Source organism: Nerophis ophidion, linkage group LG04 (assembly GCF_033978795.1).
Source record: "Nerophis ophidion isolate RoL-2023_Sa linkage group LG04, RoL_Noph_v1.0, whole genome shotgun sequence".
Lineage (NCBI taxonomy): Eukaryota > Metazoa > Chordata > Actinopteri > Syngnathiformes > Syngnathidae > Nerophis > Nerophis ophidion.
The window spans coordinates 2,939,821-2,957,093 of record NC_084614.1 but is presented as its reverse complement, the minus strand read 5'-3'; the positions used below and the strand labels follow the sequence as shown (position 1 = coordinate 2,957,093).

Genomic DNA, 17,273 nt, shown 5'->3' with positions numbered 1-17,273 from the left:
TGTCGATCGTTTTGGACTCTTCCTGTTCTTAGTTTTTGCACTTCCTGTTTTACCTTGTTACCATGGTTTCGCATTTGTTCCACCTGCTATGCTTTTTGATTGTTTGCTTTAGTATTTAAGCCTGCCTTCGACCTTAGTTCATTCTGGATCCTTTGTTTGCTATGGGCAACACTCACCTTGGCTTTTCTAAGTCTTTGTATGTTTGCTAAGTAGCTCCTTAGGGTGCGTTATTTTTGGACTCTTGGACTTCATGCTAGTTAGCCTCAGCTTCTCGTGCGTTCTGCACACCTTTTCTTTGCTGTTTTGTTCTAGTGTTATTTTATAATTTTTGTACTAAACCAAGCTCCTACCTGCAATTTCTGCCTGTCTTGGTTCCTCGTGCATCTTGGGGTGACTCAACACGCATCACGATGCGTTTCCAACGCGACAGGCTTCCAACAAACACAAAACTGTGGAAAAAAATAAATAAGACTTACGTGGAATCGAGAAACACAAAATGTGGTACGACATGAAAACAAGCAATGACGCCAGGCCGACTGACTGGCAAAGACAGGCTTAAATAAGGGTCTGTCACACCTATGGATCATGTTTTGTTTTGGTTATGTTCGGTTTGGTTTTTTGGACATTTGGTTCTTTTTTTTCACTTCCTGGTTTGTTTTGTTACCATAGCTACTCATTAGTTTCCCCCTAGTCACGCCCCGATCATCAGCCTCTCACACCTGTTTCTCATTACCGCTGCTTGTCACGTCTGTAAATCTGGTTTTATGTTTGATCATGTTTTGTTTTGTTTTCTGGACTCTCCTTCCGTTTTTTCACTTCCTGGTTTGTTTTGTTACCAGGAAGACAAACATGTACCTGAATTCACGTCCCATATTCCCTCTGCGTCAAAGGAGCATAAACAATCCAAGTCCAAGTCGACCGCCAAGCCCAAGTCCAAGTCGACCGCCAAGCCCAAGTCCAAGTCGACCGCCAAGCCCAAGCCCAAGTCGACCGCCAAGCCCAAGTCTAAGTCGACAGCCAAGCCCAAACCCAAGTCCACGCCAACCGCTAAGCCCGAGTCCACGCCGACCGCCAACGCCTACCACGATGACGACGCGCCCGCCTCCTTGTTGGCCACGGATGTGGCTGCTACGTGGGCGTCCACCACGCCAAAGATGTCGACCTCTTCCTCGGCCACAGTGGTGGCCACTCCGTGGTCGTCCGCCACGCCAAGGAGGTCGGCCACGGATGTGGCCGTTCCCGGGTCGCCCACCTCGGTCCTCCACGCGTCGCCGCCACCTGATTCTGCCCCGATGGATACGGGGACAAGTGGTTTGGCGATCCACCGCCATGACCCCCTCCCGCCCTCCCATGACTCTAGATCATTGTGGGACATCTGGAAGCCGTCCTTAATGGGGGGGCTCTGTCACGTCTGTAAATCTGGTTTTATGTTTGATCTTGTTTTGTTTTGTTTTCTGGACTCTTGTTCCGTTTTTTCAGTTCCTGGTTTGTTTTGTTACCATGACAACTCATTACTTTTCACCTTGCCCCCCTCGGTCCCGCACCTGTTCCTAATGATCACAGCCACTATATAAGTCCATTTCTTTCTGTCCATCAGTCTGGGAACATTAACTTTCATTGCCTTACATTCTTCATGCCATGCTTTCCGATTCATCCACGCCAAGTAAGTTTTTGTTTGTATTTATGTTTTTGATAGTATCTTTTGTTTGTTTGTAGATAGTATTGCCATTGTGCTGTTTTTGTTCTAAGTTTTAGTATGGATTAGTGTCCGCCATCGAGTGCGCTTTTTGTTTTGCCTTTTTTTTTGTATTTTGAGTATTAATAAAGACAAACATGTACCTGAATTCACGTCTCATATTCCCTCTGCGTCAAAGGAGCATAAACAATCCAAGTCCAAGTCGACCGCCAAGCCCAAGTCCAAAGTCGACCGCCAAGCCCAAGTCCACGCCGACCGCCAAGCCCAAGTCCACGCCGACCGCCAAGCCCAAGTCCACGCCGACCACCAAGCCCAAGTCCACGCCGACCGCCAAGCCCAAGTCCACGCCGACCGCCAAGCCCAAGTCCACGCCGACCGCCAACGCCTACCACGATGACGACGCGCCCGCCTCCTTGTTGGCCACGGATGTGGCTGCTACGTGGGCGTCCACTACGCCAAAGATGTCGACCTCCTCCTCGGCCACAGTGGTGGCCACTCCGTGGTCGTCCGCCACGCCAAGGAGGTCGGCCACGGATGTGGCCGTTCCCGGGTCGCCCACCTCGGTCCTCCACGCGTCGCCGCCACCTGATTCTGCCCCGATGGATACGGGGACAAGTGGTTTGGCGATCCACCGCCATGACCCCCTCCCGCCCTCCCATGACTCTAGATCATTGTGGGACATCTGGAAGCCGTCCTTAATGGGGGGGCTCTGTCACGTCTGTAAATCTGGTTTTATGTTTGATCTTGTTTTGTTTTGTTTTCTGGACTCTTGTTCCGTTTTTTCAGTTCCTGGTTTGTTTTGTTACCATGACAACTCATTGCTTTTCACCTTGCCCTCCTCGTCACGCCCATGCCCTCGGTCCCACACCTGTTCCTAATGATCACAGCCACTATATAAGTCCATTTCTTTCTGTCCATCAGTCTGGGAACATTAACTTTCATTGCCTTACATACTTCATGCCATGCTTTCCGATTCATCCACGCCAAGTAAGTTTTTGTTTGTATTTATGTTTTTGATAGTATCTTTTGTTTGTTTGTAGATAGTATTGCCATTGTGCTGTTTTTGTTCTAAGTTTTAGTATGGATTAGTGTCCGCCATCGAGCGCGCTTTTTGTTTTGCCTTCTTTTTTGTATTTTGAGTATTAATAAAGACAAACATGTACCTGAATTCCCGTCCCATATTCCCTCTGCGTCAAAGTAGCATAAACAATCCAAGTCCAAGTCGACCGCCAAGCCCAAGTCCAAAGTCGACCGCCAAGCCCAAGTCCAAGTCGACCGCCAAGCCCAAGTCCAAGTCGACCGCCAAGCCCAAGCCCAAGTCGACCCCCAAGCTCAAGTCCAAGTCGACAGCCAAGCCCGAGTCCAAGTCGACCGCCAAGCCCAAGTCCAAGTCGACCGCCAAGCCCAAGCCCAAGTCGACCCCCAAGCCCAAGCCCAAGTCGACCCCCAAGCTCAAGTCCAAGTCGACAGCCTAGCCCGAGTCCACGCCGACCGCCAACGCCTACCACGATGACGACGCGCCCGCCTCCTTGTTGGCCACGGATGTGGCTGCTACGTGGGCGTCCACCACGCCAAAGATGTCGACCTCCTCGTCGGCCACAGTGGTGGCCACTCCGTGGTCGTCCGCCACGCCAAGGAGGTCGGCCACCGATGTGGCCGTTCCCGGGTCGCCCACCTCGGTCCTCCACGCGTCGCCGCCACCTGATTTTGGTCCACGCCGAGTAAGTTCTGTTTCTTATGCCATAGATAGTCTTTGTTACTTAAAATATGTTCCCTATACCAAAGTGTTACCAAAAACATATAACTTTGTCTTGAATTTGAAGAAAAAAATGTATATATCATTGATGAAGGGGTTGGGTGAATGCGTATATGAAACTGCTGGGGTTCAGTACCTCCAACAAGGTTAAGAACCACTGGTGTAAATATTGCACACTTGTTTTCTTTGAACTTTTTAATCGTATTTACAATAGAAGTTTGTGTGACCGGGCGTTCCGAGGACAACAAGTAGGAATTTCAAGTACAGGGCGACATGTTTCTTTCTGATGAACTTTGCATTGAATAGACTTCATTCCAGACACCACCCTTGAAAGCAGGTGTTGTCCGCTTTCTCCGCACATGAGCATAGGGGGGCGTGTCTTGGGCGGCTAGAACCAGGGAGAGGGCGAGTTTTAACCATGACTTTTATCTTCCAAAATAGGGCGTCCTTCAAGCGTCCTGTTGTGACCCAAAGTGTGGAAAAATCCTGCCTGTAAAACTGTATTTATTCCCAAAAAAGTAGAACTGGAACAGTGTGGTTGTTGTACCAGAGAACAGCATCCCTGATCAGAAGACCGGGCTGGCACATAAAGGGAATCTCTGACTGGCAACCAGGAACACTATTTGCCATTCAGCACACAGGAAGTGGAACCCCATCTCTAAGGGAGACCAGATGCAATGGACGTTGAATGGATCTAACATAATAGTGTGAGAGTCCAGTCCATAGTGGATCTACCCTAATAGTGTGAGAGTCCAGTCCATAGTGGATCTACCCTAATAGTGTGAGAGTCCAGTCCATAGTGGATCTAATATAATAGTGTGAGAGTCCAGTCCATAGTGGATCTAATATAATAGTGTGAGAGTCCAGTCCATAGTGGATCTACCCTAATAGTGTGAGAGTCCAGTCCATAGTGGATCTAACATAATAGTGTGAGAGTCCAGTCCATAGTGGATCTACCCTAATAGTGTGAGTCCAGTCCATAGTGGATCTAACATAATAGTGTGAGAGTCCAGTCCATAGTGGATCTAACATAATAGTGAGAGTCCAGTCCATAGTGGATCTAACATAATAGTGAGAGTCCAGTCCATTGTGGATCTAACATAATAGTGTGAAAGTCCAGTCCATAGTGGATCTAACATAATAGTGAGAGTCCAGTCCATAGTGGATCTAACATAATAGTGTGAGTCCAGTCCATAGTGGATCTAACATAATAGTGTGAGAGTCCAGTCCATAGTGGATCTAACATAATAGTGTGAGAGTCAAGTCCATAGTGGATCTAACATAATAGTGTGTGAGTCCAGTCCATTGTGGATCTAACATAATAGTGTGAGTCCAGTACATAGTGGATCGAACATAATAGTGTGAAAGTCCAGTCCATAGTGGATCTAACATAATAGTGAGAGTCCAGTCCAAAGTGGATCTAACATAATAGTGTGAGTCCAGTCCATAGTGGATCTAACATAATAGTGTGAGAGTCCAGTCCATAGTGGATCTAACATAATAGTGTGAGAGTCCAGTCCATAGTGGATCTAACATAATAGTGGGAGAGTCCAGTCCATAGTGGATCCAACATAATAGTGTGAGTCCAGTCCATAGTGGATCTAACATAATAGTGTGAGAGTCCAGTCCATAGTGGATCTAACATAATAGTGTGAGTCCAGTCCATAGTGGATCTAACATAATAGTGAGAGTCCAGTCCATCGTGGATCTAACATAATAGTGTGAGTCCAGTCCATAGTGGATCTAACATAATAGTGAGAGTCTAGTCCATAGTGGATCTAACATAATAGTGAGAGTCCAGTCCATAGTGGATCTAACATAATAGTGTGAGAGTCCAGTCCATAGTGGATCTAACATAATAGTGAGAGTCCAGTCCATAGTGGATCTAACATAATAGTGAGAGTCCAGTCCATAGTGGATCCAACATAATAGTGTGAGTCCAGTCCATAGTGGATCTAACATAATAGTGAGAGAGTCCAGTCCATAGTGGATCTAACATAATAGTAAGAGTGCAGTCCATAGTGGATCTAACGTAATAGTGAGAGTCTAGTCCATAGTGGATCTAACATAATAGTGAGAGTCCAGTCCATAGTAGATCCAACATAATAGTGAGAGTCCAGTCCATAGTGGATCTAACATAATAGTGTGAGAGTCCAGTCCATAGTGGATCCAACATAATAGTGTGAGTCCAGTCCATAGTGGATCTAACATAATAGTGTGAGAGTCCAGTCCATAGTGGATCTAACATAATAGTGTGAGTCCAGTCCATAGTGGATCTAACATAATAGTGAGAGTCCAGTCCATCGTGGATCTAACATAATAGTGTGAGTCCAGTCCATAGTGGATCTAACATAATAGTGAGAGTCCAGTCCATAGTGGATCCAACATAATAGTGTGAGTCCAGTCCATAGTGGATCTAACATAATAGTGAGAGAGTCCAGTCCATAGTGGATCTAACATAATAGTAAGAGTGCAGTCCATAGTGGATCTAACGTAATAGTGAGAGTCCAGTCCATAGTAGATCTAACATAATAGTGTGAGTCCAGTCCATAGTGGATCTAACATAATAGTGTGAGTCCAGTCCATAGTGGATCCAACATAATAGTGTGAGTCCAGTCCATAGTGGATCTAACATAATAGTGAGAGTCCAGTCCATAGTGGATCTAACATAATAGTGAGAGTCCAGTCCATAGTGGATCTAACATAATAGTGAGAGTCCAGTCCATAGTGGATCTAACATAATAGAGTGAGTCCAGTCCATAGTGGATCTAGCATAATAGTGAGAGTCCAGTCCATAGTGGATCTAACATAATAGTGAGAGAGTCCAGTCCATAGTGGATCTAACATAATAGTAAGAGTGCAGTCCATAGTGGATTTAACATAAAAGTGCGAGAGTCCAGTCCATAGTGGATCTAACATAATAGTGAGAGTCCAGTCCATAGTAGATCTAACATAATAGTGTGAGTCCAGTCCATAGTGGATCTAACATAATAGTGTGAGTCCAGTCCATAGTGGATCCAACATAATAGTGTGAGTCCAGTCCATAGTGGATCTAACATAATAGTGAGAGTCCAGTCCATAGTGGATCTAACATAATAGTGAGAGTCCAGTCCATAGTGGATCTAACATAATAGTGAGAGTCCAGTCCATAGTAGATCTAACATAATAGTGTGAGTCCAGTCCATAGTGGATCTAACATAATAGTGTGAGTCCAGTCCATAGTGGATCCAACATAATAGTGTGAGTCCAGTCCATAGTGGATCTAACATAATAGTGAGAGTCCAGTCCATAGTGGATCTAACATAATAGTGAGAGTCCAGTCCATAGTGGATCTAACATAATAGAGTGAGTCCAGTCCATAGTGGATCTAACATAATAGTGAGAGTCCAGTCCATAGTGGATCTAACATAATAGTGAGAGAGTCCAGTCCATAGTGGATCTAACATAATAGTAAGAGTGCAGTCCATAGTGGATCTAACGTAATAGTGAGAGTCCAGTCCATAGTGGATCTAACATAATAGTGAGAGTCCAGTCCATAGTAGATCTAACATAATAGTGTGAGTCCAGTCCATAGTGGATCCAACATAATAGTGTGAGTCCAGTCCATAGTGGATCTAACATAATAGTGAGAGTCCAGTCCATAGTGGATCTAACATAATAGTGAGAGTCCAGTCCATAGTGGATCTAACATAATAGAGTGAGTCCAGTCCATAGTGGGGCCAGCAGGAGACCATACCGAGCGGAGACAGGTCAGCAGCGCAGAGATGTCCCCAACCGATGTACAGGCGAGCGGTCCACCCCGGTCCCGAATCTGGACAGCCAGCACTTCATCCACGGCCACCGGACCAGTGCACCCTCCACCCCCCGCCCCCCAACCCTCTCCACGAGGGAGAGGGGGTGGGGGGGGGGGGGGGTCAGAAAAGAAACGGCAGATCAACTGGTCTAAAAGGGGGTCTTTTTAAAGGCTCGAGTATACAAATGAGTTTTAAAATGGGACTTAACTGCTTCTACCGAGGTAGCATCTCTAACTCTTACCGGGAGGGCATTCCAGAGTACTGAAGCTCTATAGCCCGCAGACCTTTTTTGGGCTCTGGGAATCATTAACAAGCCGGAGTTCTTTCAATAAAACACATACCAGATGTTAAAGCATCTCCAAAAGTCCACAATCAAGGTAGGGTGAGGAGAGGACTTGGCTTAGGGTCACCAGGCTGCACTCCCACCGCAAAGGACCGGAGGGACGGTGACTATCTCAGGGCAGGTGGCGGCAAAGAGAGGAGGAAGAGAGTTGGTAGATGGGCGCTTCTTCAACCAGCGTGAAGGCGAAACATTAATATATCTAGCGATTAGCACAGTGGTTGCCAGCCAGCGATTACCTGCCTTATGGTTTGTTATTGGAGTAGATTAGTACGGCACAATAACAAAGTATATTTTGGTAGGTATATAAACTGCAGGGTGCCAAAGGAGGAGAAAGTGTTTCTACCGCTTCTCCCTTTTGGGGTTGCGGGGGTTTGCTGGAGCCTATCTCAGCTGCAGTCAGGTGGAAGGCGGCGTGCACCCTGGACAAGTCGCCACCTCTTCGCAGGGCCAACACAGATAGACAGACAACATTCACACACTAGGGAGCATTCAGTGTTGCCAATCAACCTATCCCCAGGTGCATGTCTTTGGAGGTGGGAGGGGCCTATCTCCGGTGCATTTCTTTGGAGGTGGGAGGGGCCTTCCCCCAGGTGCATGTCTTTGGAGGTGGGAGGGGCCTATCCCCAGGAGCATGTATTTGGAGGTGCCCATCCCCAGGTGCATGTCTTTGGAGGTGGGAGGGGGAAGGGGCCCATCCCCAGGGAGGGGCCTATCCCCAGGTGCATGTCTTTGGAGGCGGGAGGGGCCTATCCCCAGGTGCATGTCTTTGGAGGTGGGAGGGGCCTATCTCCGGGTGCATGTCTTTGGAGGTGGGAGGGGCCCATCCCCAGTTGCATGTCTTTGGAGGTGGGAGGGGGAAGGGGCCCATCCCCAAGGAGGGGCCTATCCCCAGGTGCATGTCTTTGGAGGTGGGAGGGGCCTATCCGCAGGGAGGGGCCCATCCCCAGTTGCATGTCTTTGGAGGTGGGAGGGGGAAGGGGCCCATCCCCAGGGAGGGGCCTATCCCCAGGTGCATGTCTTTGGAGGCGGGAGGGGCCTATCCCCGGGTGCATGTCTTTGGAGGTGGGAGGGGGAAGGGGCCCATCCCCAGGGAGGGGCCTATCCCCAGGTGCATGTCTTTGGAGGTGGGAGGGGCCCATCCCCAGGGAGGGGCCTATCCGCAGGGAGGGGCCCATCCCCAGTTGCATGTCTTTGGAGGTGGGAGGGGGAAGGGGCCCATCCCCAGGGAGGGGCCTATCCCCAGGTGCATGTCTTTGGAGGCGGGAGGGGCCTATCCCCGGGTGCATGTCTTTGGAGGTGGGAGGGGGAAGGGGCCCATCCCCAGGGAGGGGCCTATCCCCAGGTGCATGTCTTTGGAGGTGGGAGGGGCCCATCCCCAGGGAGGGGCCTATCCCCAGGGAGGGGCCTATCCCCAGGTGCATGTCCTTGGAGGTGGTAGGAAGCCGGAGGGAACCCACGCAGTCACGGGGAGAACATGCCAACTCCCCACGGAAAGATCCCGAGCCCGGGATTGACCTCAGGACTACTCAGGACCTTCGTATTGTGAGGCAGACGCACTAACCCCCTGTCCCACCATGCTGCCATTGTTCTGTTAGTGATGCCCAATATTATAGGATTTCGAGAAATAAAAAGCAAGTCATCAGTCCAGCGATTTTTTTATTACAACAGTGTGACAAAAACCTCTTCATTCCGAGCATGAACATACAACATGAAACGTAGGGGTGTGGCGCGCCCGCCCCTGGCAGCTGTCGATCACATTCTCCAATAAATTACCAATCTCTCCGAGAAACCCACACAGTCATCTCGTTGTTAATCATGCGTGGGCAGGGTCGACATGTGCAGTGGAACCCGCTTGCGCCGACGTAACCCCCACCGGAAGTAATCGTTTACAAAAAACGGGGGCTGATTTTTTTGGTTGGTTTGCCTTCCATTGTTTACATTTTTAATCGGATTAATGATATTTACATTCTTGTATGTTTTTCTTCAAAGATCTCAGTCAAATTCTTTTTTTGTCGGTGGTGGTTATGGTGTCAGGCTTGTCCCTGTTTTAGTTCCCCCCCTGCATTTGTCTTTGTTTCTGGTCTTTAGTTCCGTTTCCTGTTTGTCTCCCTGAGTGCTGTGTCTCCCAAATGCGGCTGATTGGCACCTGGCCACACCTGGTGTCAATCAGCCAGTTACTATTTAAAGCTGCCTTCCCCTCCAGTCAGGGCTGGATTATTTGTCACCACTACCTGTCAATGTCATTAGTACTCATAGTTCTTTCGTGTCACAGTAAGTGTTTTTCTTTCTAGTCCATGGTTAGCCTTTGTGCTAGTTCTCCGTCTTGTGTGCGCCTTTATTTCTACCCTTTTGTTTGTTCTTGTTCTAGTGTTGAATTGAATCACGTTTACCCGCACTATGCCTACCGCCTTCTCTGCATTTTGGGGTTCGTCACCAAATCTACCCGACATATGGAGCCCTAAGTTCGAGTGAAATCAACCTTAAAGCTTACTTTGCACTGAACAGGAGATTCTATGTTCGCATTTTACTACTATTTACCAACCAGAACTGAGGTTATTGTTGCCCATAAGCTACCAAAAGTACAACAAGAAGTCAACTGCGGGGTTGGTGCCCGTGTACACAGGCGGGTCGTCGATATAAGCGGGTTCCACTGTACTTGTCAAACTTTAATTCTGAGATTGCCATCTTTCACACATTCCAAATGCTAATTAGCATTCCAACACTGCGATAGCAAAGTGAATAACAAATGCTGGCCACTGTCATCGTCCTTCCAAAGAAATGTAATCATAGCCAATTTTGGATTTGTACAGTAGCCTCCAAATGATTAGGTGCATATTTGTGAAATGGTATATAATAATATAATACAATCATAAATAGAACTGCGTTTTTCTCTGAATTCGAAAGTCCTTCGTTGATGACACGCCTCATAGGAAGACCGCGACCACCGCGACAAGTGCTGCCGTGAGCGAGAGCTTCTTGAAGTCCGCGGCGCTTGAATCGAACCTGATGTTGATTGCCTCCCTGGCGCTGTTCACCGTGATCTGTGCCGATCGTGTAGCCGCGGAGGCGAAAGCCTCCGCCGCTGCGATGTCTGCGGCGCTCCGTGTCGTGATGGCGCTCACACCCAACTCTGCTGACATTCTGGAGAAGCCGGCGGTAGCATTCGCTAACTCCGCCGCAGCCAGCAAGCTTGCTAGTGAAACCCGCTCTGAGAGGGCTTCTGGTGATGAACTCTGCACTAACTCCTCCAACCGCTGTCTCAGCGCTTCGGATTCTATTTCAATTTCTCTGGCGGCTACCAGGGCATCCTCTACCATTTGCGCCGTCGCTGGCTCGGAAGACGCCGCCTCTGCGGCGCTTGCTGCCCTCGCCGCTATGTCCGCTGAATCCTGAGCTATTTCTGCCAGCGTCTGGTCCAAAGTTGATCCGGATGCGTCTGCAGCTGTCATGGCAGCATCAGATGCACTTTGGACTGCTGCAGATGCTTCAAGTGCTTCAGCGACAGCAAGGGCTAAAGACAATTCTTCACCAGAGCCCAGTGATGCGGCGGCCATCTGCGCATCGCTTGCGGCCGTCAATGCGGCGTTGGCTTCAGGAATAGCCGATGAGCCGGCTGTTGCGGCGACAGCGGCACCGACTCCTGCAGCTGCTGCCGCAGAGGCTGTCAGGCCGGCCACCGCTGCTCGCTGTGCAGCAGCAACAGTTTCTGCATCAGGAAGACTTTCGCTTGCGGCTGCTGTTGCTACTGAGGTAGCGCTTGCAGCGGATTGTGCAGCGGTTTGTGCAGCGGATTGTGCGTCTCCGCCATCGTCGACGGTTCCTACTAGTACTCCTGTAGCTTCTGTCAACAAAGCGACCTGCCCTGCGCTCTGAACTGCTGATTGCATTACTTCCGTCAGTCTGGTTGGTTCCTCTTCGGAGAGTAATGAAAATAGTGCTGAAGCTTCCCTCGATACGTTCACCAATTCTTCTGCAGCTTCGTCAACTTCACCTGGGCCCGCCATCGCTGCTTGTCTGGCTGCCATTGCCGCATCTAATGATACCTGTGCAAGCTCTTCCTGAACACTTCCCTCTTCAGCTGCGTTTATTGCAGCAGCAGCCACTATATCTGCTGCCTCTGCTGCGTTTTCTGCAGCTTGTCTGGCGCTACTAGCTAGCGCTGCAGCTTCTGCTGAATCTGGTTCTCCGTCAAAGTTAGCTGCCAAAGTTGCTGCCTCAGTTGCTTGCTCTGCACTCTGAAGGGCTGCATCGACCTCACTGCTTACATCTTCCCCAGTTGCTGCTGCCGCTGAGGCAGCCAGGGTTGCTGCCGCAGCTGCTAAGGACGCTGCTGCTGATGCTTCGACAAGTTCGTCATCGCTTGAAGGCAATGCATCCGCCGCTTCTGATACCTCCTCTGCGGATTCTCTTGCCAAATCCGCTGCGTTATTTGCTTGTTCTTCAGCTAATGCTGCAGATACAAGAGCTAATTGACTTCCCGGCTCTGCTGCCTCTGCAACCACTGCTTCTTCTGCTGTGTTCAGTGCCTCTAAGGACGCAGTTGCCGCCTCATCTGACATTTCAGCTGCAGTTTGTGCTGCCATCAGAGTTTGTATTACAGTTGCATCAGTATCTGCAGGCAGGTCTGTTGAATTAAGTAATGCACTGAGACTTTGTGCAGCAGTCATAGCCTGTTGGCTGGCATTTCTTGCGGCGTTTATGGCAGATTGTGCATCAGCTGTTGCATTTCCAGACCCTACCATGTTCGCTATTGAAGCTGCTAAATCTGCAGCTTCTCTCGCTGCAGCTGCTGAAGTTGCTGCTTCCATTGACAAATTTAGTGCCAAAGGTTGCAATTCCCCCATTGCATCGGCTGCCACTGCCGCTGCGGCTTCTGCAGCTAATTCAGCCGCTTCTGCTGCTTCTGCTGCGGCTTCTGCTGCCTCGGTTGCAGTTATTGTTCCAGCTAAAAGAGAAGATGAAGCAGCAGCGGCTCTCTCTGCAGCCGCTGAAGCATTTGCTGCAACATCTGTTGCTGTGAATCCACCTGAAGCGGCTGCAGCCAATGCCACGGATGCTGCCGTCACTGATGTTGCTGATGCCGCAGCTAATGTGGCTGCTGCAACTGCTGTGTTTGTTGCGCTTCCTTCTACAGTAGCCGGTATAACTGTTGGAGCAACAGTGGTACCAGGGATGACTGTAGTGTCTAGGTCCATACCGGATCCGGACCCCAACATGTCGTCTGTGGTCGTTCCGGATCCTTCATCTGACGTTGTTTGAAGGAGACGTCTACTAATCCTGGTGTGCTGAAGTCCTCCTTCAGCAGACTGACTGGAAATTCCTGTTTCGGTTGAGAAATTTAGTCAGCCCTGGTATTTAGCTACTGTATATATTGTAATCATTAGTTGAAAGTACTTACCAATAAATAGGAATACAAGCGCCAAAGTGTTTACTATCATCTTGAAGTTTTCCGTCCTTTAATGTCCCAAATGAGATGCGATTGTCTCCTGTAAAACAAAGTAAAGTATCTCAAAATTTACTGTAAGATACAACTTTTTTTTTCCCTAAACCGACAGAAAAATAAGAGTAGGGTTGATTATTATAGGATGCGACTGAGTTCATTTAATGCATATTGGGGGAAATTATAAAGTTGAAAAGTTAAGGTAGCAATGATTGTCACACACACTCTTGGTGTGGCGGAATTATCCTCTGCATTTGACCCATTACCCTTGATCACCCCCTGGGAGGTGAGGGGAGCAGTGGGCTTCATTTAACCCCCAATTCCAACCCTTGATGCTGAGTGCCAAGCAGGGAGGTAATGAGTCCCATTATTATACGGCTGCAGTGTAAAATTCCCATACGGAAAGTTAGTAGGACAAGAGGTAAACACAAGCCAAGCAAAAACATGGAATGAAAGAAGTGGGGCAGAGGGGTGAGAGAGGCCTTGTGTCTGCTGAGAAGCCTACGACATAGTCAGCGCTCGTACTCAGTCTAAATCTGTTTCTAGCCATGATGCCCCCGACCAAAACACACGATGGCAGAAGCCGCCACCTTGTCATAGGCGGAGGCTAGAATCGGCTTCCACGAATCGAAAGACCTCAGTCTCCTCAAAAGGTGGAGGCCGCTTTGGCCCTTCTCGTACAGGTTGGTTGTGTTCGTGCCCGGTCAGTTTTGTTGTTGAGGCGAACACCCAGGTATTTCAAAAAAACCACAATCTCCTATGTTAAGGCCGTGTCAGGTCCAGACACGGGTACAAATCCGTCTCCGACACTAAATTAGTCCGGGTGCAGCTCCCAAACGCACCGATAGACGCACTAGCCCGATCGCTTCTAACAGACTCACATTTTCCAAGGCGTATGAGATGTTGATAGGAGTTTACCGATTTGTTCTTGGTTAGATTTTTTTTTCATACCTATGTTTTTGTGTGCATTTATTTTTTAGTCCTGTACATCCTTTTGTTTTCTTGTGATTCGCTGGCAACCAGTCACCAGTACAAGTACCAGTCACAAGTACCAGTACCAGTACCAGTAACCAGTACTAGTACCTGTCACCAGTACAAGTAACAGTCACCAGTACCAGTACCAGTAACCAGTACTAGTACCTGTCACCAGTACAAGTAACAGTCACCAGTTCAAGTACCAGTCACGAGTACCAGTAACCAGTACTAGTACCGGTCACCAGTACAAGTAAGTCACCAGTACAAGTACCAGTCACCAGTACCAGTACCAGTGTACGCCGCCTCTGCCCCGAAGTCAGCTGGGATGGACTCCGGCTAACCAGCCAGCCCAGGGACGATCAACGGTAAAGAAAATGGATGGTTGGATATTTAGTTTTTATCTGAACTGTATTAACCCATTTAACTTTCATTTTAGTCATTCAAATTTTGTTTTCGTTTTAGCCGTTGATTTTTCCGCTCTCCGGTCAGGGCTTGCCAGGGTTATGACCGATGCCTTTGCAAGGGAAGAAAAGGAGGACATGGTTGGACAACCAAACAGTCCAAGATCCACGAAGAGATCTTTCCTTGCAAACTCTCCTTCTGAAGGGAAGTGAATTATATTTATATAGCGCTTTTCTCAAGTGACTCAAAGCGCTTTACATAGTGAAACCCAATATCTAGGTTCCATTTAAAACCAGTGTGGGTGGCACTGGGAGCAGGTGGGTAAAGTGTCTTGCCCAAGGACACAACGGCAGTGAGTAGGATGGTGCAAGCTGGGATCGAACCTGCAACCCCTCAAGTTGCTGGCACGGCAGCTCTACCAACCGAGCTAGACTGCCCCCTTTTGACCTCAGAAAACGGTCCGGATGTAGCTACAGTTTCACTGGAAAAACCAAGTGCCTCAAAATTATTCTGTAACAAATCAGGGAGGAAAAAGTCCAACAGTGTCCAAAAGGTCGGTGTGGCTCCCTCGGTAGAGCGCCCGTGCCAGCAACTTAAGGGGTTCCAGGTTCGATTCCCGCCTCTGCTATCCTAGTCACTGCCGTTGTGTCCTTCGGCAAGACCTGCTCCCAGTGCCATCCACACCGATTTAAACATGGCTTCATTCACTATGTAAAGCGCTCTGAGTCTCTTGAGAAAAGTGCTATATAAACATAACTCACAATAGCATTGCAGGCAAGGACAACACAAAAAGGTTCCAAGAAACCATCGTTATAGCGGAATCCAAGATAAAGAAAGAACTTACCACTCTGATAAAGTTCCGTGCTGAATTCCGAACTGGAGGTAGACTTGACTCTGAATGTTCTGGTCTCTCTAACCCTAACCGACATTTATATGCCGCCTCCAAAAAAACTGTGACATCAACACCTGTCTCACCTGCGTTAGACATTTCATTCCAGTTGGTTTCTACTCTGTGCTCTTAGAAGGTTAATTAGCTGTCATTGTTCGGCAGGGTGTGTAAAAATTACCAAACATCCTGTCAGGCAACATTTCCAGCGACTTGTTGATTGTCACTAATTAAATGAGTCACTTAGAAAGAACACACACACACTACTGTACGCCCTGTTCCCTCCGATTGGCGTCAGAGTTCAGCCTCGCCAAGGTTGGTCTGTCCAGTTCTTGGGCGAATGTCGTACGGGGAATTGTTCGGAAAGGGGCACACACTTTCCAACAACCGGGGGTGAAGAGTGAAAGATAGATCCAAACCGTCAGGAAGAGACGTAGGAAACCAAGCAAAGGTAGACTTGGCAAAAACATATAAAGAGCGCCAAAGTCAACAACACCCGTAAGGAGGAAGTGGCCCCCGAACCAAACGGAATTTACGCTGAGGCCGTTTTAGTTCAGGACTCGGGTACAAATGTGTCAACCTTTTTTGAGAACCAAAACCAATACATTGTAGGTGGAGAAACATGGCAGCATACGCTTTGTAACTCTGCCTCGTCCCCACGGTTTTGTTTGTACCTACTTGGGGTCACCGTTTACTTCCTTTTCCCGACAAAATATAAAACGGCTACGCTTTTGTGTTACCATCCATTGTCTACCGCTTGTCCCGTTCAAGGTCACGTGGTCTGGGTGGGGGGTGGGGGGGGGTGGGTGCTGGAGCCTACCTCAGCTGCACCCTGGACAAGTCGCCAGTCGTAATGAAGTTGAACAATGCGAACATGTACATTATTAGTTAGTGTTAGGTATTGCACATGTTTGAAGATTTTTATTAGTGGTAGTCACCCAAATAATAAGTATTAGGGCGTGCTATTAAGCCATTGGCTTTGTCGCCTTCGATCTGCTTGTCAGTCCAGCATCAAGTTGTGTGTGGCTTCCGCAGCAACACGCACACGACTGCAAAGCATGCTGGGTGACAAAGAGTACACTAATGGTTGTGATATAATCAATTTTAACACTCTTAGTAATATGCGCCACGCTGTGAAGCCACACCAATTAAGAACAACAAACACATTTCGGTAGAACATCCTCACAGTAACACAACATAAACGCAACACAACAAATACCCAGAATCCTTTGTATCCATGACACATCTTGACTATTTTATACACCCCGCTAGCAGCAAACCCCCGCCCCTCGTGCGTCGGTAAGGTGGGCAGGGTTGGGGGCGTGGGTGTGAAATATATTCAGGAATCATCACGGATACAAAGGATTCTGGATATTTGTTGTGTTGCGTTTATGTTGTGTTACTGTGAGGATGTTCTCCCGAAATGTGTTTGTCAATCTTGTTGGGTGTGGCTTCACAGCGTGGTGCATATTACTAAGTGTTAAAGTTGTTTATATCACAACCTTTGGTGTACTCTGTGTCACCCAGTATGCCTTTCAATCTTGTACGTGTGATTGCGGAATCTGCACACAGCTCTGACATGAATGTCGATGTATAATAAATATATCGTCAGGTTGGGTTGGTGACGAACCCCAAGATGCAGAGAAGGCGGCAGACATTGTGCTGGAAAACATGATTTAATCTTCAAAAATAATGCAAAGAACACAAACCAGGAACTAGGTATCGCCAAAACTGAAAACAGGAACCAGCAAACAGAAAAACTGGAAACAGCTAATGGCTGCAAAGAAAACACGAAACAAAAGAGCTAGGAGAATGTAAACTATAAATAGCTAACAGGACAGATTACCGCTATGACGACAGCGACAAAAACAACAGGTAGTAGCTGTAACGATATCGACAATGGCAGGTATCGGTGACATCGACACGAGAATAATCCAGGCCAGACTGGATGGGAAGGCAGGTTCAAATATCAGCTGGCTGA

The 17,273-nt window shown here is 48.3% G+C and overlaps 1 protein-coding gene across 1 annotated transcript; it reads right to left on the bottom strand.

The window, feature by feature from the left end:
- Positions 1-9,227: 9,227 nt before the first annotated feature.
- LOC133550739 (uncharacterized abhydrolase domain-containing protein DDB_G0269086-like) lies at positions 9,228-15,408 on the bottom strand. Its single transcript, XM_061896743.1, has 3 exons — positions 15,251-15,408; positions 12,988-13,075; positions 9,228-12,909 (listed from the first exon to the last, which is right to left on the bottom strand). Exons 2-3 carry the CDS (start codon positions 13,025-13,027, stop codon positions 10,514-10,516), a joined length of 2,436 nt encoding a protein of 811 aa, XP_061752727.1. The 5' UTR covers positions 13,028-13,075; positions 15,251-15,408; the 3' UTR covers positions 9,228-10,513.
- Between the last annotated feature and the right edge of the window lie 1,865 nt (positions 15,409-17,273).